Source organism: Cnephaeus nilssonii (assembly GCF_951640355.1).
Source record: "Cnephaeus nilssonii genome assembly, chromosome: 15".
Classification (NCBI taxonomy): domain Eukaryota; kingdom Metazoa; phylum Chordata; class Mammalia; order Chiroptera; family Vespertilionidae; genus Cnephaeus; species Cnephaeus nilssonii.
This window is the reverse complement of record NC_137086.1, coordinates 2,807,985-2,829,963: the sequence shown is the minus strand read 5'-3', so window position 1 is coordinate 2,829,963 and position 21,979 is coordinate 2,807,985. Positions and strand designations below refer to the sequence as shown.

Sequence of the window (21,979 nt, the reverse complement as noted above, 5' to 3'; positions counted from 1 at the left end):
ACCTGCTGTGTAGTGGCCCGGGCTGCAGCTCCTACGGCTGTTCCATAAGCAAAGATGTGCAAGGCCCCGAGCATGACCCCCTGCCCTGCCCTGTGGGTGTGAAGTACGTCTTTAAAAGCCAACCTGGCCCTGGCTGGTGTGGTTCAGTGGATAGAGCATTGGCCGGAACGCGGACTGAAGGGTCCCGCGTTCAATTCTGGTCGAGGGCAAATGCCCGAGTTGTGGGTTCGATCCCCAGTATGGGCGTGCAGGAGGCAGCCGATCCATGATTTTCTCTCTCTCTTCCTCTCCCTTCCTCTCTGACATCAATAAAGATATAAGATATATTTGGGAAAAAAAAAGCCAGTCAGCCTGTCACCACCCATTCCAGCAACTGCCTTCCTGAAGGCGGTGCCCTCTGCCCCGAGTGCCTGCCCGTCTGTGTGGAAACCCGGGAGACGCCCAGTGGGCTTGCGGCCACCATCTGCTCGGCGGTGATGGCCGGGCACCACAGCCTGAGACAGTCAGCCCTGGGGGCCGGAAGAACGGCTCCTCCCCTTTCCCAGGACACCTCCTGGATCAGGAGGGACCCGCGATCCCTGCAGCCTAGACACAGCGGGAGAGGTAGCCCCGGCCCCCGAGATGACCCCATCCTGCCCTCAATGGACCGCCCTCCCCCTGCCATAGGGAGAAACCGAGAGGCATTAAATCCCGTCTCCAGCTGCAGGTCCCCACCCGGCGCCCCGCCCGCCCCCACAGGCACAGATGGTGCTGTCAGAGAACCAGGTCGAGCCCCCGGGCCCAGACCCACGGCAAGGCTCCCCCACTCACCTGGGCAAGGACTCGCCGTGCGGGTCCATCCCGCTGAAGATGAGGATGCAGGGCAGGCCCTCCAGCTCCAGGTACGTCTGAGGCCTCCACTCGGCATCCTCGATGTTCTGCCACACCTGCAGACCATTCAGAGGAAACGGAGCCTGAGACCCTGACCCACCGCCCAGCCGAGGGGCACCCCGACGGCCGCCTGCGGATGTAAAGCCCCTGCAGTGTCCTCTGGTAGGAAGGAACGCCCCTTGTACTGCCAAGTGGTGGGTCACCTGCCCCTCACCGTGCTCCCGCCGCGGCGCGCACCCTGGCACGCACGCGAGCTGCCGAGAAACACCTGCTCCGAGTCCTGGGGCGGCGTCACGACCCTGTGTGTCTACGGCCATTACTGGTTCTCGGCCGTGGGGCTGCGCCTCTCATGCCTAGTCCCGCTCGCTCCTGTCCCCATATTCTAACGCCTGTTCTGCCATTTCCACCGCCTGTCGGTTCAGGGAGAAGCTACCACAAGCCCGACACTGTGCCAGGTTTGGGTGACTGCGGCCTTTCGGGGTGCCCTCCATCGCCTGGGGGAAGAGCCAGATGACAGACAGGGAACACCAAGCCAGCCCCAGGTGTGGGGGCGGGGGGATGCCCCAGGTATGGGGGAGGGCGGAAAAGATGCCGATTGAGTCCGGCCGGCGACAGACACCAGCTAAGCAAACGAGAAGTGCCGTCCAGGAAGAAAGAAGAGCAGGCCCCAGTTTGGAAGCTTAAAACAGCCAGACTGTGTTTTGGGGGAGCAGGGAGGGGCGGCCCTGATAATCTGGTGCCTCTGGACTGAAGGATGCAGGGCGGGAGGGAGCTGGAGGGGAGCAGGTGCGGAGAGGCCCGATGGGCTCGTGCTAAGGAGCTGGTCCCCACGCGGCCTCCCGCCCCTCGGACCCCAGGTCCCCGCCCACCGCCCCCCCCCCCCCCGCGCTCCCAGCGCTGCCACCCCTCCATCCCCCTCCGCCCCCGACAGAGCGCCACCTTGAGCTGCTTCACGAAGTGCTTCCCGACGGTGAGGCCGGAGCTGGGGCCGCCCAGGATGATCTCGAAGCGCTGCTCCAGCGCCAGCCGCGCCCGCACGTGCGCCAGGCGCTCGTAGGCCACGGCGGCCAGCGGCGAGCAGGGCACGCGCAGCAGGACCATGAGCCCGTGGCCGCAGGGGCACTGCTGGGGCGCGTTGAGGAGGTTCTGGGTGATCTCCAGCGTCTCCACCGACGTGTAGTTCTTCATCTGCGAGAGGCCGCGCACGGCCATCATGGCGGCCGCGTAGTGCTGCACCAGCACGAAGGTGCGGATCACGGCGCTGTGCAGGCGCGGGAACCTGCGGAGACCGCCGCGTGAGCCGCCCGCAGCCGCCACCGGCCACGCAGGGCGCAGCCGCCACGGGCCACGCAGGGCGCAGCCGCCACCGGCCACTGGCCACGCAGGGTGCAGCCGCCACCGGCCACGCAGGGCGCAGCGGCCACCAGCCACCGGCCACGCAGGGCGCAGCGGCCACCAGCCACCGGCCACGCAGGGCGCAGCGGCCACCAGCCACCAGCCACTCAGGGCGCAGCCGCCACGGGCCACACAGGGCACAGCGGCCACGCAGGGCGGCCAGGTGGCGCCGGGCCGGGCCGCCCTCGCACGGCGCGCTAGCACCGGGCCCCGCAGCGCCCAGGCTTCACACAGACGGGCGTCCCTGGGCGGCGGCTGCGGAGCCGGGCCCAGCGCCTCGCTCAGGGGCGCGATCCTGAGCTGCTCTGCGTGTCCAGTGGAGACACCGGCTCAGGGAAGGGGTAAAGTAAAGGCCTATTCGTCTCGCATCAGCGTGCTTTAGTCTCCTCGGTTAGGGCACTTGCCCCAGGTTCCCACTGGAAGTGGGAAAACCACCGGCCATCAAATCCGTGTGTGAGCGCAGCTCCCACGTGCCCCCGATTTGGGGGGATCGTCCCGAAGGCACGTCAGTACATCCCCTTCAGGTACAGTAAGTCCACAGTTCACGGAAATGCAATGAAACAGGATTCGTTAGAGAGTGAATTACAAACCAGCACACACGCCCGGCTGGCGTGGCTCAGGGGTGGAGCACTGACCCATGAACCAAGAGGTCCCCGGTTCGATTCCCGGTCAGGGCACATGCCCAGGTCGCAGGCTCGATCCCCAGTGTGGGGCGGGAGGCAGCCAATCCATGTTTCTTTCTCACTGATACTTCCATCTCTCTATCCCTCTTCTCTCTCTAAAATAAAAAATAAAAATAAAAAATAAACCACACACACACACAAAAAAAACAAATCAGAACACATCCCGTCAGACCAGGAACCCCAGTCTTGCTTCAGAAGCCACGGTTACCACGTGAGTCTCCACACAAAGAGTTGAGCCCTCCTCCCACAATGAAATGCACCCCAGAACCCCTGTCCCCATGTCTCAGCAGGAGCAGAGACGGACACGCAGTTTACACGGATGTGCGTAGGAGTCCACTTAGCTGGACTGAGCCCCCTGACGGAGGGCCTTGGGAGCAAAGATAAACTTCCCGACCCACAAAGTCATGCTCCTCGCCGTGGCCACGCCACGCCACGCCACGCCATACCACGCCATGCCACGCACCCACAGGGCAGGGAGCTCGCCTGCAGCGGCATCGCTGGTGGCCTCCCTGCCCATCGCTCCCCTTTTCCTCCTCCTTTCTCCTCAGCGAGACAGACACCCCTGGCCCCGAACGCAGGACAAGACGTAACCCAGGGCCCTTTGCCGGAGGCACTGGGTCAGCGGGGAGGGCGGGAGGCGGACCCCCCCCTGGGACGCCCTGGCTGCTCCCGCCTCCACGCGCCCTTGACAACCGACCGGGCGTCTGAGGAACGTGGAGACGGTACCTTTTCCCCAGGGCGGTGACCATGGCCTCGAAGGAGCTGTCGTATCGCAGCAAGGGCAGGCTGTGCCCCGACAGGGTCGACTCGATGAACTCCGACAGCCCGAAGTACTTCCTGTCCTCAGGATACAAGTCCGCGCCCTGAGACGGAGAGGAGCCGTCACGCAGACATCACACGTGGAAGACGGAGGGTCACGGGCTGGGAGCACAGACCGCCTGGCCGGGCGCCTGGTTCTCCCCGGGGCTCACTCGCCGACCCGGTGAGACTTTATTGCTTTCCTCCCCCTGCGCCCCGGAGCCCAGGGCACGCCCCGCCTGAAGGACACAGCGGCCCGTCGCTCGGGATTTTCCATTCATTCGGCCCCCGCGTGCGTGTCAAGAAGGAACCCAGCCTTACTGTGCAACATGCAACTCTCATTGTTAAGACTGCTTCTTTCCCACAATTTAAACTGGTTTTAGGAAGTTAACGCTCTTGCTTTCCACTGCTACTGAAATCAACAGAAGAAAGGTCCTGATCTAACCACTTTGACTCACACTGGCATAAACCCCTCCCAAACCAACATCAGCGCTTCTCCAAGTTCAGAGCAGAGCAACGTTGGGGAGTTTGTTCAAGCGACCAAGTAGCCCGACCTGGCTGAGCATCGACCCATGAACCAGGAGGTCACGGTTCAATTCCCGGTCAGGGCACAGGCCCGGGTTGTGGGCTCCATCCCCAGCAGGGGGCGTGCAGGAGGCAACGGATAGATGTTTCTCTCTCATGGATGTTTCTCTTGCTCTTCCTCTCCGATATCAATTAAGACATTTTTTTAAAAAAAAGATTCAAGGAGCTGGGATCCACGTGACCCCAGGCAGCCTATTCATCAAGATCTTTACTGAAGAGACGTCCTCCCCGCCAGGGTCCCCGCGAGCGAGCCCGGGCCGCGGCCGGCACTCACGGCGCTGTAGGCGGCGGGCCAGTGGATCTCGTTGTAGGGGCTGATGAGGGTGTGCTGCGTCTGCAGCGCGTACGGGAAGGACGTCACGTGCAGGGTCACGATGTTGGGGGCCTCCTTCACCTCCCTGCAGTTGAGCAGTCTGTCCACCAGGCCCACCGACGGGTCGCCCGGGGGGTAGAGGTTATGGACGGCGCTGCTGAGGGAGGACAGGAGACGGGGCAGTCAGCGGAATGGCCGGGGCTGACCCGTAACTACCAGGATCGAGCAGCGGGGTGAACTTATAACTAGCCCCCCAACGCTGCCGACAGTCAAAGCATATGGCTCTGCCCAGACCAGGAAATAAATGTTTTAAATGACTGTCGTGCAAGGGCCTCTGTTCCAGGCCGGCTCTGCCACCAGCACCGCCCGCCGCCCCCCGGCCCCCGACGCTGAGCGGACGCTCCCCTCTCTGGCCTGTTTCCATAATGGCCCCTTTCGGAGGCTGCCGGCATGCCCCCAGGGTAACGTCCAGCTCTGAGGTGCCGAGACAGCCATGCATGTGCCTACGGGGGCCGAGCCCTGGCAGCGCTCATCTTTGGAAGGCCGTGCCCACCGCCCCGTGTCAGCCACGTGTCACCCCAGAGGAGGAGCGCGTCAGCCCGGAGCCCCCCAACCTCACGGTCCCAGTGCCACCCCTGCCATGCGCCAGAGCCCCCTCACCTCACGAGGTCCCAGTGGGCGTGGTCGTGGATGAGGACGAAGAGCGTGTGCGGGTTCTGGAAGGAGTTCTGCAGGAAGACCTTGAACCGCGCCTGCGCCTCGGCGTCCAGCTTCAGGACGTACTGCTCCGCCCGCTGCCTGGTCACGTGCTCCTTGTCCAGGCCGAGCTCCAGCAGCACCCCTGCACCCGGCGAGCACACGGTGAGCACACGGCGAGCACCCGCCAGGACGCGGTCACCAACGCCGTCCCAGGCTCCACGCCCTCAGCAGCCAGCCCTGTGCTCGGCCCCGAGGCCACGGGGTGCCCGAGACATGGGGGGCGGCTCCTCCACGAATGACTGCGGTGAAGCCGCCTGTGCAGGGCGGGGCCCAGAGACGGCCTGCCGACAGCCCGGTGTGCCAGCAGCCGCCCGGGGCCCAGCAGAGCCGCTTCCTGGCGCAGCGGCTCCAGGCCCCATCACGGGAGCCGGAGGGAGGGGAAGAGAGGCCCCACCCCCACAAAACCAGCTCCCCGCCGCCTGGCTGTCCCGGCCCTGGGGCCACCACAGTGTATTTCATGTTCCGCTCCCCCGAAAGCACACGGGAAGCACATTCAGGCAGGACACTGACACGCAGGTCACGGGCCAGCGTGGGGCAGGGTGAAAACCCGTCCCGCCTCTCCCTTTCCCCGAGTGTAAACACTCGGCCGAGTGATTCTCTCTCAGCCTCGGTTTCATGACCTACAAAATGGGGTGATACCTCCTGCCCTGTCCGCTTTCGGCGCCAAGACCGGTGTTCAGACTCCAACCTGAACTTACGCAGGTCGCAGCTTCCCCACGCAGACACCCAGCTCCCCCCGAGAGGCCCCGTACCCGAGTGCCAGACGTGGAACAGGGTCTGCTGGTAGGTCACCTCCGAGGGCGGGATGCAGATCAGGAAGTCCACCTTCTCGAAGGACCCCAAGTCCAGGTTCTGGGTGCTGGAGTCCGCGATGGAGCACACGTGCGAGAGGAGCTTCTGGGCCACTGCCAGCTGGAAGGGCCGGATGCGCGGCGGCTCCCGCCTGGAACCTGGGACCCGAGCCCGCAAAGGTGAGGGGCCCGGCAGCCGACGGCCACGGCCCGGGACCGCTGCAGGGAGCGGACAGCGCGCCCGTCCGGAGCGCACGGGCATGGTCACGGGGCCGGCAGCACCCCCACGGAGCGCGCGCCTGCTCGGGGCGTTCACCATCAGGGGCCCCGCACACGCCTGCCCCGGCTTCATCGTCCGAGGACGAACAGCCCGGGGCACGGGGGCCGGGACCCCTCCACCTGGAGGGCAGGGCAGCACCTAGGGAAGCGGCCGAGTTTGGGCTTTGGAAGAGGCTGCAAGTTTGCAGGAAGAAGAGATGGCGGCTCCTCGGGACGTAACAAGGATAAATATTTTAGCCATCATGGATAAGGGGAGGCTCAACGGAGACTAACATGAAAGCTCAGTGTTAGGTCTACTTCAGGCGTCCTCAAACCACGGCCCGCGGGCCACATGCGGGTGTGTTTGCCGTTTTGTTTTTTTACTTCAAAATAAGGTATGTGCAGTGTGCACAGGAATTTGTTCATAGTTTTTTTTTTAAACTATAGTCCGGCCCTCCCACGGTCTGAGGGACAGCGAACTGGCCCCCTGTTTAAAAAGTTTGAGGACCCCTGGCCTGGGGGGTAGGGGGGAAGGGGACCCTGGACGCCAGCTCCCCCTCCCACACTCACTCGCGCACGCCGGGACCCCGCCGACGTCCAGGGACATGGCTTTGGTGACAGAGGCGGCAGTGGGCGAGGAAGAAACGCGGCCTTGATGTTCCTGATGAAATTTGTCCAGCAAAATGTCAATGTCGCCCTCTGCCCAAAACAGAAGGAACAACAGGCGTGGGTTTTCCATCACGGGACACTCGGCCCACACCCAGGGACGCCGGTGATGGCCCAGGCGCCACCCTGGGCCTAGGGGAGCAGGGAGGAGGAAGGCAGGAGGGTCCCGTCGCGTCCAAGCCTAGAAAGGAAATTACGCGGGAACACGTAGCTGCCGGGACAGAGGGACGATGGTGGAAGGACAGAGGGAAGGGGCCAAGCCCATCCTGGAGGAGGGGCCCGTGAGGGATTCCGGGACTCTGGGGGGCCCTGAGGGGGAGCAGCCAGGCAAAGGACAGAGAAGGGCACACACGGCACAGAACCCGCGGCGTGTGGCACAGGGGACACCCGGCTCCTGTGAGAGGCTGCAAGCAATGGGGGTGGGGGGGGGGACGGTAGGAGCGGTGCAGAGACAGAGAGCTACAGGCTCAAGGCCCTCCTGCACCCCCAAAAAGACAGAAACCACAATGCCCAGGAGAACCCACAGCCAGTGAGGAAGATGCCAGCCAGGCCCACGCCAGGAACCACGCCAGCCGAGGCCAGCAGTGTGGATGCACAAGCCAGAGGCCCCGCCGCCACGTCTGGATCAAGGGACGCCCCAGCAGGTCAGGAGGGGCGGGCTCCCCGATGACCCCCCCACCCCGTGTCTTTGTTTAACTGTCTGATCCCCTCGTGCCTTGCCCCTGCCTCCCCACAAGCCCACCTGGACAGAGGGTGCTGAAGAAGGCGCCCAGGGAGTCCACCTTCCCGGTGACCAGCGCGTAGCTGACCTCCTTCTGGTACTCGGCCGGGGTGAGGAGGCTCTCGGACAGCACCCGGGCTTGGTGCTTCCCTGGAAAACAGCAGCGCTCGTGGCCCCTCCGCTCCGCATCGGCGCGGGAGGTCCCGGGCGGGTCGGGGCCTGTGTCTCTATCCCTCGATCCCAAGCCCGCCCGGCTAAGGGCCCGTGTTCCCGCCCAGCCGCTGCGGCGTCCGGGCCAGAGCGCACCGAGGGCGGGAGGGCCTCACCGGTGACGGCGATGCAGGAGTCGATGGCGGCGCTCCGGCAGGCGCAGATGATCACCACGTAGTTGGTCTTGGCCAGCTTGCCCTCGACCAGCAGCCGGAACATCTCGGCGAGGCCCTCGGCCAGGGAGTAGGTGCACTCGATGATGTGCACGCTGTCGTTGCAGGAGCTGGCGGCCAGGCCGGCCAGCCAGGGCAGCTGCGCCGACGTGACGGGCGCTGCGGGGCCGGGCGCGGGCGGGCAGGGCTGCGGCGGCGCCGGCTGGTACTGCCGGATCTCCGTCAGGTGCGACTCGCGCCACGAGCGCAGGAAGATCTGCTCCAGGTCCTCCATCAGGGGCACCTGGTCCGCAGCTGGCAACACGGGGTGGCGGGAGGGGCGGGCGGGACAGGCTTCAGCGCCCACCCCACGTGGAGGTCCTGTTCAGCGCCCACCCCACACGCCCCACGTGGAGGTCCTGTTCAGCGCCCGCCTACACGCCCCACGTGGAGGTCCTGTTCAGCGCCCGCCTACACGCCCCACGTGGAGGTCCTGTTCAGCGCTCACCCCACACGCCCCACGTGGAGGTCCTGTTCAGCTCCCGCCCCACACGCCCCACGTGGAGGTCCTGTTCAGCGCCCGCCCCACACGCCCCACGTGGAGGTCCTGTTCAGCTCCCGCCCCACACGCCCCACGTGGAGGTCCTGTTCAGCTCCCGCCCCACACGCCCCACGTGGAGGTCCTGTTCAGCGCCCGCCCACACGCCCCACGTGGAGGTCCTGTTCAGTGCCCACCACACACCCCACGTGGAGGTCCTGTTCAGCTCCCGCCCCACACGCCCCACGTGGAGGTCCTGTTCAGCGCCCGCCCCACACGCCCCACGTGGAGGTCCTGTTCAGCGCCCGCCCACACGCCCCACGTGGAGGTCCTGTTCAGCGCCCACCCCACGCACCCCACGCGGAGGTTTCAGACAAATACAGGGCAATTCTGGGGAAATGTGCCTAAGCTCATTTAAAAACAACACAATCTGAGTTATTTCTGTTGCATCATACTGCAGACAGCTGGGAAACGGGGGAGAGAGGAGCAGCCATAACCTCACCATCCGAATAGAACCACAGCTATTTCTGTATGTTTCTCAGTACGTGCCCTCCTCGGGCAGGTTTAAACCGCTGTGAGGGCTGTGGGCGTACAACCTCAGAGCTGGTCCCCTTTCCCTCCCATCCCACCGGAATCCCGTCCACGCTGCTGACCATCTTCAGAAAGAGCACTGACAGTGGGCAGCTGACGGTGGGCAGGTGACGGTGGGCAGCTGACGGTGGGCAGGTGACGGTGGGCAGCTGACGGTGGGCAGCTGACGGTGGGCAGGTGACGGTGGGCAGGTGACGGTGGGCAGGTGACCGTGGGCAGGTGACGGTGGGCAGGTGACTGACAGTGGGCAGGTGACCATGGGCAGGTGACGTGGGCAGGTGACGTGGGCAGGTGACAGTGGGCAGGTGACCGTGGGCAGGTGACGTGGGCAGGTGACGTGGGCAGGTGACGGTGGGCAGCTGACGGTGGGCAGGTGACGGTGGGCAGGTGACGGTGGGCAGGTGACGTGGGCAGGTGACGGTGGGCAGGTGACGTGGGCAGGTGACGGTGGGCAGGTGACGGTGGGCAGGTGACGTGGGCAGGTGACGGTGAGCAGGTGACGGTGGGCAGGTGACGTGGGCAGGTGACATGGGCAGGTGACCGTGGGCAGGTGACGTGGGCAGGTGACATGGGCAGGTGACGGTGGGCAGGTGACGTGGGCAGGTGATGTGGGCAGGTGACGGTGGGCAGGTGACGTGGGCAGGTGACGTGGGCAGGTGACGTGGGCAGGTGACGTGGGCAGGTGACCGTGGGCAGGTGACCGTGGGCAGGTGACGTGGGCAGGTGACGTGGGCAGGTGACGGTGGGCAGGTGACGTGGGCAGGTGACGTGGGCAGGTGACGGTGGGCAGGTGACGTGGGCAGGTGACGTGGGCAGGTGACGTGGGCAGGTGACGTGGGCAGGTGACCGTGGGCAGGTGACCGTGGGCAGGTGACGTGGGCAGGTGACCGTGGGCAGGTGACGGTGGGCAGGTGACATGGGCAGGTGACGGTGGGCAGCTGACGGTGGGCAGGTGACCGTGGGCAGGTGACTGACAATGGGCAGGTGACGGTGGGCAGCTGACTGACCGTGGGCAGGTGCTGTTCCATGACAGGGAGGCACCTGCACCTACTTAGCAACGCCTCTACTGTCCGTCCTGTCGTTGCCTCCGAGAATCGCCGTCACAGACAAGTCTGCGGTGCGCACCTGCCTGCAGAGAGCAGTGGTTCCCAGCCTTCTTCTGGCCACGCCCACCTGAGCCTCTCTAACACCTGGATGCCCCCCTCTGTGACACCTTATTCTCATTATTCAAAAAGTGACTCCTATTCACGTGGAGGAAGCCTGACAGGCCATGAACTTGGTCTAAACACGCTTCCAAAGAGCATGGCATCCATGAGAGAGAAAAATAAAAGAATGAAAGGACAGCTGACACACTGAGGAAGAAATCACTAGAAAATTGTTTTAAAAAATAATAATAATATGAAGTGATATGAAAAAATAGCAAATAATGTTTCAGAACATACAGAGAACTGAAATGCATAAATAAGTCACAATATATATTTATATACTGTATATGAGGCCCCTAGAACATTAAGAAATGCAAAAAAAAATCACTCCTAGTAACTCGTTCTCAAATTTCCCCCCTTAAAAAGCAAATTGCCGCCCTAGGTGGTTTGGCTCACTGGATAGAGCATCGGCCTGCGGCCTGAAGGGTTCCGGGTTCGATTCCAGTCAAGGGCACATGCCTGGGTTCCAGGCTCGATCCCCCGTAGGGGGCGTGCAGGAGGCAGCCAATCAATGTTTCTCTCATCATTGATGTTTCTATCTCTCTCTCCCTCTCCTTTCCTCTCTGAAATCAATAAAAATATTTTTTTTAAATCACATTGCCCCCCTGTGGGACGTGGTGTGCCCCGCGTTGGGAACCACTGCTATAGAGCTGACGGCCTCAGCCTAAATTCTCAGACGTGAGCGTACAGAACTACTGCAGGCCGCCGGGCTGTAGGTGGTCTCGCTGTGTCAGCTTACCGCCAGGCTCCTGGCGCAGGGCAACGCCCGTTTCACTGCCCCCTGAGCTCCAGGGGTGCCGTCACTCGAGGTGTTGTCAATCATTTAATGGAGAAACATTTTACTTGTCTGATTCGTTCCCTTGCATCTCTTGGATGACCAGCGAGATTGACTACGCTCAACGCTGGTTTCCTACCGGTATTTTCCGGTTTACATGTCCAAGTGTCACGTCTGGGTGAGCGGAGGGAAGAACACCACGTTTCTGCTGAGAAGACCCGTCCCCACCCAGCCGCGGCTGCGGAGCCCTGAGCTCCCCTACAACCGAGATTCCGGGTCGGAAACAATGGGGTCCCACCACCCACTCGCGGGGCTGCGGCAACATTTCCTTGGATTAGCTGTTGGATCTCCCGAGCCCCCCTCCCTTCCAGAACCACTCCCCCCACACCCCTCCGCCAGCAAGGTTAGGGGGAGGCCACGCTGCCACGCTTGTCTTCTCTCACCACCCCAATACGGTGTTGGTCCCCACGGTCAGACTCCGCCCCTCAAGGGTGCCCACACCCAACGGTCATCATCAGTCTTCACTCAACTCCGCTGGGCAGGTAAAGCTTTTCTAATTATCGCCATAGATTTTGACCTATTTTAAGCCCTTCCCAGCCCCCAGGGCAGTGACGGCTGCAGTTCCTGGTAGCACCTGCCAGCACCTTCCCTGGATTCCACCTCCACCAGCCAGTGAGGTCAGTGATGCGGGCGCGGGCGCGCCCCCCCTGTAGCGATCGCCCCTCAGAGGTCCCCGCGGGCGGGCGGGCGGGGAGGGACTCACCCAGCTGGACCAGGTAGTAGACGGTGAGCAGCAGCTGCATCTCCTCCGAGATGGGCTGCATGGCGGGGGCCCCGTACTGCTCGTAGGCTCTGGAGATGGACTGGGAGTTCTGGTAGCACGTGTACAGGAGCGGGCTCACCACCACGTCGTTCAGGTTCCCGCAGAGGTAGGGGAAGTTCCCGTGGCCTGTGGAGGAGCAGCAGCCCCGCCGGTCAGCGGGCCCCCAGCCCTGCCCACACCACCACGCCCCACGCCTGCCTTGCTCCGTTTCCCTGTCAGGGTGTCCTCGGGGCCACCACGGACACACACGGCCATGCAGAGACCACGGCCATGCACAGAACACGGCCATGCAGAGAACACGGCCATGCAGAAAACACGGCCATGCAGAGAACATGGCCATGCACAGAACACGGCCAGGCACAGAACACGGCCAGGCACAGAACACGGCCATGCACAGAACACGGCCAGGCAGAGAACACGGCCAGGCAGAGACCACGGCAATGCACAGAACACAGCCATGCACAGAACACGGCCAGGCAGAGAACACGGCCAGGCAGAGACCACGGCAATGCACAGAACACAGCCATGCACAGAACATGGCCAGGCAGAGAACACGGCCATGCAGAGAACATGGCCATGCACAGAACACAGCCATGCACAGAACACGGCCAGGCAGAGAACACGGCCAGGCAGAGACCACGGCCATGCACAGAACACGGCCATGCACAGACCACGGCCATGCACAGAACATGGCCAGGCGACGAAATGCTGGCCTGCATTTGGTTGGCCAACGGGGCCCCGTTCAAAACCCACACGTGCCCTCTCCTTCCTGCATACCCTGGCCACCTTCAGTTTTCAGGAGGAAGACCGGAATGCCCGCTCTGATTTCTTAGCAGTAAGATACCCCTTCCACCCCCCTACCACCCCCTCTCCTCCATTCCTGCGAGCATGACACCACATACAGTAGTAACGCACTGAAGAAGGACCTGCCTGTGCACATGTGCATGCGTGTGGGGGGTATGTGTGCACATGTGTGGATGTGCCTGCATGTGTTCATAGATGCCAGCAGTGGGTGCCACCATCAAACAAGTCCTCACACTTCCAGGCCTCCCACTTCATTAGAAAACGGGGTTTCTTCAGGTGCGCCCCGAATCGGCCTCCACGTAGCAGCCATCCATTAGCCCAGAGACACAAAACAGAGATGAAATCTAGTGTGGTGCCACGCTTCCCCGTGCTGACCGTGGTGTCCCTGCCCAGCGGAGTCAGACTTCACGGTCAGAAACACCAGCGGCCTCGGGCACCCACGGACCATCCCAGACCGGGCCCCTGGTCCCTTCCATCAGCAGAGGCCGAGGTCCACCTCTAACCGGACGCTCATCACGCGGCAGGAGCTCAGGGAGGTCGCGGGAGTGAAGGAAGGAAAGGACAAGGGGACAAGCAAGTGGACCCCCCGGAGCGGAGCGGAGCAGGGCGCTGGCCTGGGGTGGAAACTGAGGCATGCGCTCCCGGCTGGCACCTGGCGGGAGTGTCCGCTGATCTCGGGTGGACCCCCGGGATGTGGCCTGTTCCTCGTGCCTCCCTCCAGCCGCCCCACCCCCGCCCCACCCCCGCCGCACTTGCCTTTAAATATCACCGGCTTGGCCTTGCATATTTTCAGCAAGTTGTCGGGAACGGACACCGGTTCCCCGGAGGCCACGACGGGAAAGGTGACGGAGGCTGGTCCCACCAAGCCGACCGGGGGCACGCAGGCCACGCCCGCGCTCTCTGGAAGCACACGGAGGATTAGGAAGACACAGACGAGGCATCCACCCCACCCACCCCCCCCAGACCAAGGTCAGGCCGGCCCCCACATCTGCTACAACCTGACCTTTACCCGCCCCCTCCACCCACGGGAGCACCCAAGCCTTGGAATCCCAAATTTCTGGGGCCAAAAGCACCTTGAAGGTCACTTGGTCCAACCTTTCCCCCCAAATGACCCCACCTCCTCTTCGATACCCCTGACGGGTGACCGGCAAGCTCCTCTGTAAATTCCTTTGGGACCAGTGAACTCACTACCGTGCAGGGACCCCAGGCTTCGTTAGCGACTCAGGAACACGGCGGGAGAGCCTTCGGCTGTACCAGAGTCAGCCCCACCAACACAAAACACAGACCCACACGCACGCACACGCCACCAGCTGGTACCCTCCTGTCACTCACCATACTTAGCTCTGTTGCCCCCACCCTGGGGGTAGCCGCCGTCCGCAGCGGAGGGAGACTCCGGAGACCACCCTTTGTGGCGCTTTTTGGGGGGCCCGGAGTTTGAGAAGATACCTAGACAACATTCAGAGGGAGGGTTAGGCTGTCACGGGGCGGGGGGCGGGGGGGAGCTTCAATAAAACAGCCCCGACTCGCATGCAGAACACTCACTTATAATCATGGCAGCTGATCCATGATTCTCTCTCATCACTAATGTTTCTATCTCTCTCTCCCTCTCCTTTCCTCTCTGAAATCAATAATATATATATATATATATATATATATATTTTTTTTTTTTTTTTAAAGAAATGTTTGGCATCAGCATTGGGTTTGATTCCTAGCGTATTATATTGGGGCAAACCATTCACATGCTCTCCTGGGGATACATGAACACACGTGTACCAGATCTGAGACGGACTGACGTGATTTGAAACGGCTGCACCTGCCGTGTAAAACGCGGGTGAGCACTGGAGGACCTGAAACTTAGCACAAGAGAGAAAAGGACTCGACGGGACCAATTCCTTCAGCTGCAAATCCTGGGTGCAGAGCGCCTGGAAGATGGGAGGGGCCGGCTGGCGAGACAACCCGCTCGCGAAACCGATGGAAGGTTCCTGATGCTGGAACCGGGTACAGAGGCCCCTGTGCTGCGCAATCCCTGTTCTCAGACGGTCACTGCGATGGGACTGGTCAGGCTGCCCATGGGGAATGGACACTCCTGATTTTTTTAAATATATTTTATTGATTTTTTACAGAGAGGAAGGGAGAGGGATAGAGAGTTAGAAACACCGATGAGAGAGAAACATCGATCAGCTGCCTCCTGCACACCCCCTACTGGGGATGTGCCCGCAACCAAGGTACATGCCCCTGACCGGAATCGAACCTGGGACCTTTCAGTCCGCATGCCGACGCTCTATCCACTGAGCCAAACCGGTTAGGGCTATATTTCTTAAAGTCATAGTTTGCAATGGGTTTTGGCCTCTATTGGCATCACTAGGCCTCAGGACACATCCTGTGAATGTTCCACTCCAAAGCTGTTTGGGTGCGTGAACTTGAACCTGGAGCCGTAGCTCCTTCGCCTTTAAAAGGGGAGATAACACCTACCCTGCAAGGTGCTTTGATCAGGACTAAAGAGGATCTATGTGGCCCAGCCGAGGTGGCTCAGTGGTTGAGCGTTGACCTATGAACCAGGAGGTCACAGTTCGATTTCCAGTCAGGGCACATACCAAGTGTGGGCTCGATCCCCAATCAAGCAGGAGGCAACCAATTAATGATTCTCTCCCATCATTGATGTTTCTATCTCTCTCTCCCTCTCCCTTCCTCTCTGAAAGCAATAAAAATATTTTTTTTTAAAAAAAAGAGAATATATGTAAAGCACAGAGTCTGGGCCCAATCAATGGTGACCTCGGAGACCCACTTCGCAGCCTCTCACACGAGGGGCGGCCGCACATTCAAGCCACCTCCACCCTTCACCACGTGGGGGCGGTACCGACCCACCGGTGCTCCTCTCCCCGGCCCAGTCTGGAAAGCAAATTTCAGACTAAAAAAATCAAGGGCAGCAGAGGCCGGGACCCACTGCTGGCAATGAGTCACCCTGCCCACCTGGTGACAGCACGCCCGTGACTCACGCTCTGTTCGTGGGTTATTCCCAATATCAAGAATCTTCGGAGGCAAAATTCCCCCTACCTTTAGAGCTGCACATTCAATCCTGGCTGCATATTAAACGCACCTGGGAAACTTCTAGAATCCTCCACACCTGTTGCAGCCCCATCCCAAGGAAACCAGACCCCAGCACCTGGGTGGGGAGGGGGCCAGGTGGGCGGCTAAGCTGCCTGTTGAGTCTAAGGCAGTGGTCGGCAAACTGCGGCTCGCGAGCCACATGCGGCTGGCGAGACGCGGTTTGCTGCTCTGTTGACTAAAGAGTTTGCCGACCACGGGTACAAGGCATCTCCGGGGGAGATGAACCGCTGTTCAGAGCACCGTTCCTCTACGCGTGCCCAGAGGAGGAGCGGGCAGAACCAGCTGGGGCCTGTGCAATCTGCCCGCGCCTGGGCCCCACCTGGGCCACGCCTGGTCCCCGCCAAGAATCCCGTCTCGAAAGATCTCCGGAGAGCGAGGAAACGCCTCCTTCACAAGCGGCCGCCCAAGCTCACGGCAGCTGGAGACGGATTGCTTTACAGCAGGGGTCCTCAAACTGTTTAAACGGGGCCAGTTCACTGTCCCTCAGACCGTTGGAGGGCCGGACTATAGTTTTAAAAAAAAAATTCCTGTGCACACTGCACATATCTTATTTTGAAGTAAAAAAACAAAACGGCAAAAACACCCGCATGTGGCCCGCGGGCCGTAGTTTGAGGACGCCTGCTTTCCAGTCTCAGAAAAGGGTCCGAAATGCCTCTCACCCCTTCTGTAGACGGACAGGAAACGCATTTTTAAAAAGTGAGTGAGGAGCCCAGCGGCTGTGGCTCAGCAGCTGAGGCCGGCCCACGAACCAGGAGGCCACGGTGCCATTCCCGGTCGGGGCACGGGCTCGATCCCCAGTAGGAGGGGTGCAGAAGGCAGCCAATCAGTGATTCTCTCTCTCTTTCTCCCTGCCTCTCTCTCTAAAAATCAAGAAAACATTTCTTTAAAAGTGAATAAAGAGTTAAAAACATAAAGTCCTCTGTTTACAAGGGGCTTTCCAGCAGGGGCTCCTTGCACGCTGCAGCCTCCGAGGCAGCTCCGGGTCTCGCTGTGTTGAGGCCACAGCGCCGGCTCCCCGACCTCTGTCCTCCCGTGTCAAGGACAGAGCTTCCACGAAGACCCAGAAGCCAGCGCCTCTAAAAACGGCACTGAGCCCTGGCTGGTTTGGCTCAGTGGTTGGAGCGTCGGCCCAAGGACTGAAGGGTCCCGGGTTCAATTCCGGTCAAGGTCATGGACCTCAGTTGCAGGCTCGATCCCCGGCCCCAGTCAGGGTGCATGTGGGAGGCACCCCATCCACGTTTCTCTCTGTCTCCCTCTCCCTTCCACTCTCTAAAAATCAGCGGGAAATAGCCTCGGCTGAGGGTTAACAAACCACAGGAAGGCCTGCACCCAACTGCGAAGGGCTGGGCTCGGGCTCGGGGCTCGGGGCGGAGGACTGCACACACTCCCCCTTGGGCCTCACACCCAACAGGCTCCAGCCCATCAGTCTCCCCAGGGATGTCCCCAGCAGCTGTCCCCTGGTACTCAGTGTCTCCGGGGGGGGGGGGGGGCGGGCGGGGAAGGAAAGGACCATGGGGGATAACTTGGCATTCTGGGTGACACAGTTCTTCATCCCCCGCCAAAGCCTTGACCCAGAGAAGCGCAGACCCCCGGGCGGGCACCGCTACCTAGTGCCGAGGGCCGGGGCCCGGCCGGCAGCTTGCCCTTCGCCAGCTGCTGCTGCTGCGGGGAGTCCTTGCCGTTGAACACCGCGGGGCCCGCCGCTGCGGGCAGGGAGGGGGGGTCAGAGCCCGGGCCTGCGAGAGAGAGAGAGAGAGAGAGAGAGAGAGAGAGAGAGAGGAGCACAGGTCAGCCCACCCACGCTCGGTGCGCCCAGCGAGCTGGAAATCACTGTCCTTCCATTTTCGCAAACTAGCTTTTCCCTGGCGAGCTCCATCGGGAGGTCTGACTCCTGACACAGTGATTCTATCCCTCTGAGAAAACACACACACACACATGTGCACACACGTGCACACACAGGCACACGCTCCTGCAGTGAGCACTCCCTGCTGGAAGGGCCGGAGGGACAGGGGTGGCCCGTGGGGCTCCGGGAACCCAGGGCTGGGCCGGAGACTGTCCAGCTTCCTCCCCCCTCTCCTCCCCCCTCTCCTTCCCCCTCCACGTCAGGTGTGCAGCAAACAGGCTCAGGGGAGCGTCAGGCGTGCGGGCGCCGAGGTCCAGGGGCTCGGGGCCTGGGGCTCCCGGGTATGAGGACAATTCCGGGGGCCATTGTGGGTCCTGCTCCCCGAGGCTCACGACACTCCCCGGGAGCCCCCCTCCACCTGCCTGGGTGTCAACTTCCCCACGCGTAAGATGGGGTCACCGCAGTGAGTTCACAGACATCGCGTCCGCGAGGAGAGCCTGGCCGGCGGTGAGCGCTAACCCGAACCTGCTGGCCCTGCAACCTGGCTAATTCTCACGGCCACCCTGCGGATGAGACGGCCAAGACGCCCCCGACTTCGCAGATGGGGAAACAGAGGCGCCAACACTTGAAACGAGTCTCCCCCGATCGCCCAGGGAGGAGGGAGCTGCCTGGCTCTGACACGGGGTGTTCTGATGCCCGACCCAACCAGACCCACCTGCTGCCAGGCCTCACCTCACGCTGCCCCCTGCTGCCCGGGAGGTCCTAGGCCAGCACCCAGGAGCCTCGACTTCCCGGCCAGCACGGCGGGGAACAGAAGCCTGCGCGCCGGGGCTGGCTGGGGTTCGAGGAGCTGCACGCGGAGCCGGGGCACACTGGGCACACGCCAAAGGGCGCCGTCTGGTCTCGCCTGCCCCTCCCAGGTCCAGCACCGACTCAGTGCCCAGACACAGCCAGTCTATGCTGCAAACGGGGTGCAGAGGGGTCCCTCCACCCACCAACAGGGGTCCGGTGACATGGCTGACAGGCACGCAGACCGCCTTTCCCAGGGAAACGCAAAGCAGTCCGTGCTGAAAACGATTCCCAGTTCAAGGTGAGGCAAAGGCGTTGCCGAGAAAGGGAACACAGCAGCCGATGCACCCGGAAGGGCTGGCTGCACAACCTGCAGCCACGCGGGGGGCTCCTCTGGGGCCGCTCCGTCGCCTCACCTGCCGGCTGGGCCCCCACGGGGGCGCTGGGGTTCGTCCCGGGACTGGGCTCGCTGGAGAAGGCAGCCGGGGGGCCGGAGCTGTCCGGCGGCGGGCAGAGGGAGCTGGAGCCAGGGCCGGCGGGCGTCTGCCGGGCTCGGAACTCTACGGGACAAGACAGGGCCGTGACCCCCAGCTGAGGGACAGTGACGGTCGGGGGAGGACAAGGGTGAGCGTTTGGGGAAGAGAGAGACACACGACACAGGTTCTCTCTAGTCCACATAACCCTGTTTTTTAAATTTACTGGTTAGGCCAGTGGTCGGCAAACTCATTAGTCAAAAGAGCCAAATACCAACAGCACAACGACTGACATTTCTTTTGAGAGCCAAATTTTTTAAACTTAAACTTCTTCTAACGCCACTTCTTCAACATAGACTCGCCCAGGCCGTGGTATTTTGTGGAAGAGCCACACTCAAGGGGCCAAAGAGCCGCATGTGGCTCGCGAGCCGCGGTTTGCCGACCACGGCGTTAGGCTGACGGTGTACACTGACTACCCGTCATGCTAAGCGGCGTTTTCATTCCACCAACCGCCCTCTCGCCCGCGATCGTGCCCGCTATGGAGCTGCCTCTCTGCCAGGTCCTGCTGACAGGCACCGAGGCCCGCCCAGAGGGCACCCCCCAACCCCCCCCCCGCCCCTCCCCTCGCTCACCGGAGCCTTTCCAGCAGATGAGGGGTCCCTGGGTCAGCGCCCCCTGTGCGTTGCGGACCAGGTAACACTTCAGGTGCTTCTGCTTCTTGGGCTGCGTGGTCAGCTTCAGGTTGATGTGGTTGGAGAACTCCGTGAAGTAGCAGAAGCCTTTCTTGCCACAGCCGACACAATTCCCCGAGAACCCTGGAGGGAGGGACACACGGTGAGCCTCCCCACGGCCCTGCAGAGTCCTCCTCACATCACACACGGTTCCCTCACATCACACATCACGGTCCTCCTCACATCACACACCGTTCCCTCACATCACCCATCACAGTCCTCCTCACATCACACACGGTTCCCTCACATCACACATCACAGTGCTCCTCACGTCACACACGGTTCCCTCACATCACACATCACAGTGCTCCTCACATCACACACGGTTCCCTCACATCACACATCACGGTCCTCCTCACATCACACACCGTTCCCTCACATCACCCATCACAGTCCTCCTCACATCACACACGGTTCCCTCACATCACACATCACAGTGCTCCTCACGTCACACACGGTTCCCTCACATCACACATCACAGTGCTCCTCACATCACACACGGTTCCCTCACATCACACATCACAGTGCTCCTCACGTCACACACCGTTCCCTCACATCACACATCACAGCCCTCCTCACATCACACACGGTTCCCTCACATCACACATCACAGTGCTCCTCACATCACACACCGTTCCCTCACATCACACACCGTTCCCTCACATCACACATCACAGTCCTCCTCACATCACACACGGTTCCCTCACATCACACATCACAGTCCTCCTCACATCACACACGGTTCCCTCACATCACACATCACGGTCCTCCTCACATCACACACCGTTCCCTCACATCACACACCGTTCCCTCACATCACACATCACGGTCCTCCTCACATCACACACCGTTCCCTCACATCACACATCACGGTCCTCCTCACATCACACACCGTTCCCTCACATCACACATCACAGTCCTCCTCACATCACACACCGTTCCCTCACATCACACATCACGGTCCTCCTCACATCACACACGGTTCCCTCACATCACACATCACAGTCCTCCTCACATCACACACCGTTCCCGGAAACTCTGACCAGCCACCAGAGCATCCCGCAGGGCCAAGGTCCCCGTCCTCGTGGGCTGGCCCCACTCCGACCGACTCCCCCTGCCCACTCCCCCCACGCACCTGCCTCCGGGCGCCTGCTCTTCCTCCGTTAAGCCCCCCCTGCGTGCCCTCTGCCCATCACTCAACACTCCGCTCGAACGCCCCCTCCTCCAGGCATCGCCCCTGTCCCACAGGGCTGCCTCCCTGCTCTCCGGACCCCACGGCCTCCGAAGCCTTCTGTAGTGGGGCAGTTATTGCGACCCCTGCCTTTTTCCCCATTACTACCCCATGGGTCACAGTGTGACCGCGCGGGGGTGTGAGTTGCGTCTGTGTACGTAAGTGTATGTGCACAGACGCGTGCTCGGCATGCGGCGGATCGTCAGTAAATACCGGAGGAAGGGAGGAGACTGGAAACAAGGTAACTCTACGCGCGCACCCTGGCCGATTTCTGCACGCACGCTCACGTAATCGTGGAACACGGGCCTTGAGCCTTTTGTCTCCAACGTGGGAACCCTGAGACACACAGCTCGGCTGCCAACGAAGACGGAGGCCCTGAGAAACCTTCCCCGCTCCCTGGGCGGGATTCTGACCCGAGTGTTGAAACGATGGCTGAACGAGACACAGAGCCGCGAGACGGAGGACGCCAAGAGCCATTTGCCGAGGCCAGCACCGCCTTCCCGTCCAGAGACAGACGGAGGCCTCGGTCCCAGGAGAGATGTGGGCTGCGGGCCATTCCGGAAGCAGGGATGGAACCACAGGCCACAAGCGCGCCTCTGTGGTCCCGAAACGAAAGTGGGAGCCTCCGTCTTCCTGGTACGGGAAGCGTCCAGGGAGGCGGCCCCCCGGCGCGGGCAGGCGCTTTCTGGTCGGGAGAATCCGCGGCTCTTCGAGAGATGACCCTGGGCCGGGGAGGGCCAACCAGGAGAACCACAGGCCGGCTTACCACCCGGGCCCAGGAGACGGGACGTGGTCTAAACCCCCCGGCTGAACACACGCCGGCATTCTGAGCTTTCAAGGAACTGTCTGAAAGGTAGTACACGTGTC

General features: G+C 61.8%; 1 protein-coding gene across 1 annotated transcript in view; it reads right to left on the bottom strand.

Moving 5' to 3' along the window:
* GREB1 (growth regulating estrogen receptor binding 1) overlaps positions 1-21,979 on the bottom strand; it is an 89,055-nt gene that overhangs the window by 23,659 nt on the left and 43,417 nt on the right. The window contains exons 5-19 of the mRNA XM_079792903.1: positions 19,783-19,965; positions 19,094-19,237; positions 17,653-17,781; positions 14,270-14,383; positions 13,694-13,837; positions 12,074-12,259; positions 8,166-8,516; positions 7,861-7,989; positions 7,023-7,151; positions 6,156-6,353; positions 5,305-5,485; positions 4,606-4,798; positions 3,675-3,811; positions 1,810-2,149; positions 811-926 (exon numbers count right to left, since the gene is read on the bottom strand). Of these exons, the coding sequence (XP_079649029.1) occupies positions 811-926; positions 1,810-2,149; positions 3,675-3,811; positions 4,606-4,798; positions 5,305-5,485; positions 6,156-6,353; positions 7,023-7,151; positions 7,861-7,989; positions 8,166-8,516; positions 12,074-12,259; positions 13,694-13,837; positions 14,270-14,383; positions 17,653-17,781; positions 19,094-19,237; positions 19,783-19,965 (2,674 nt within the window). The remainder of the gene's footprint in view (positions 1-810; positions 927-1,809; positions 2,150-3,674; positions 3,812-4,605; positions 4,799-5,304; positions 5,486-6,155; positions 6,354-7,022; positions 7,152-7,860; positions 7,990-8,165; positions 8,517-12,073; positions 12,260-13,693; positions 13,838-14,269; positions 14,384-17,652; positions 17,782-19,093; positions 19,238-19,782; positions 19,966-21,979) is intronic.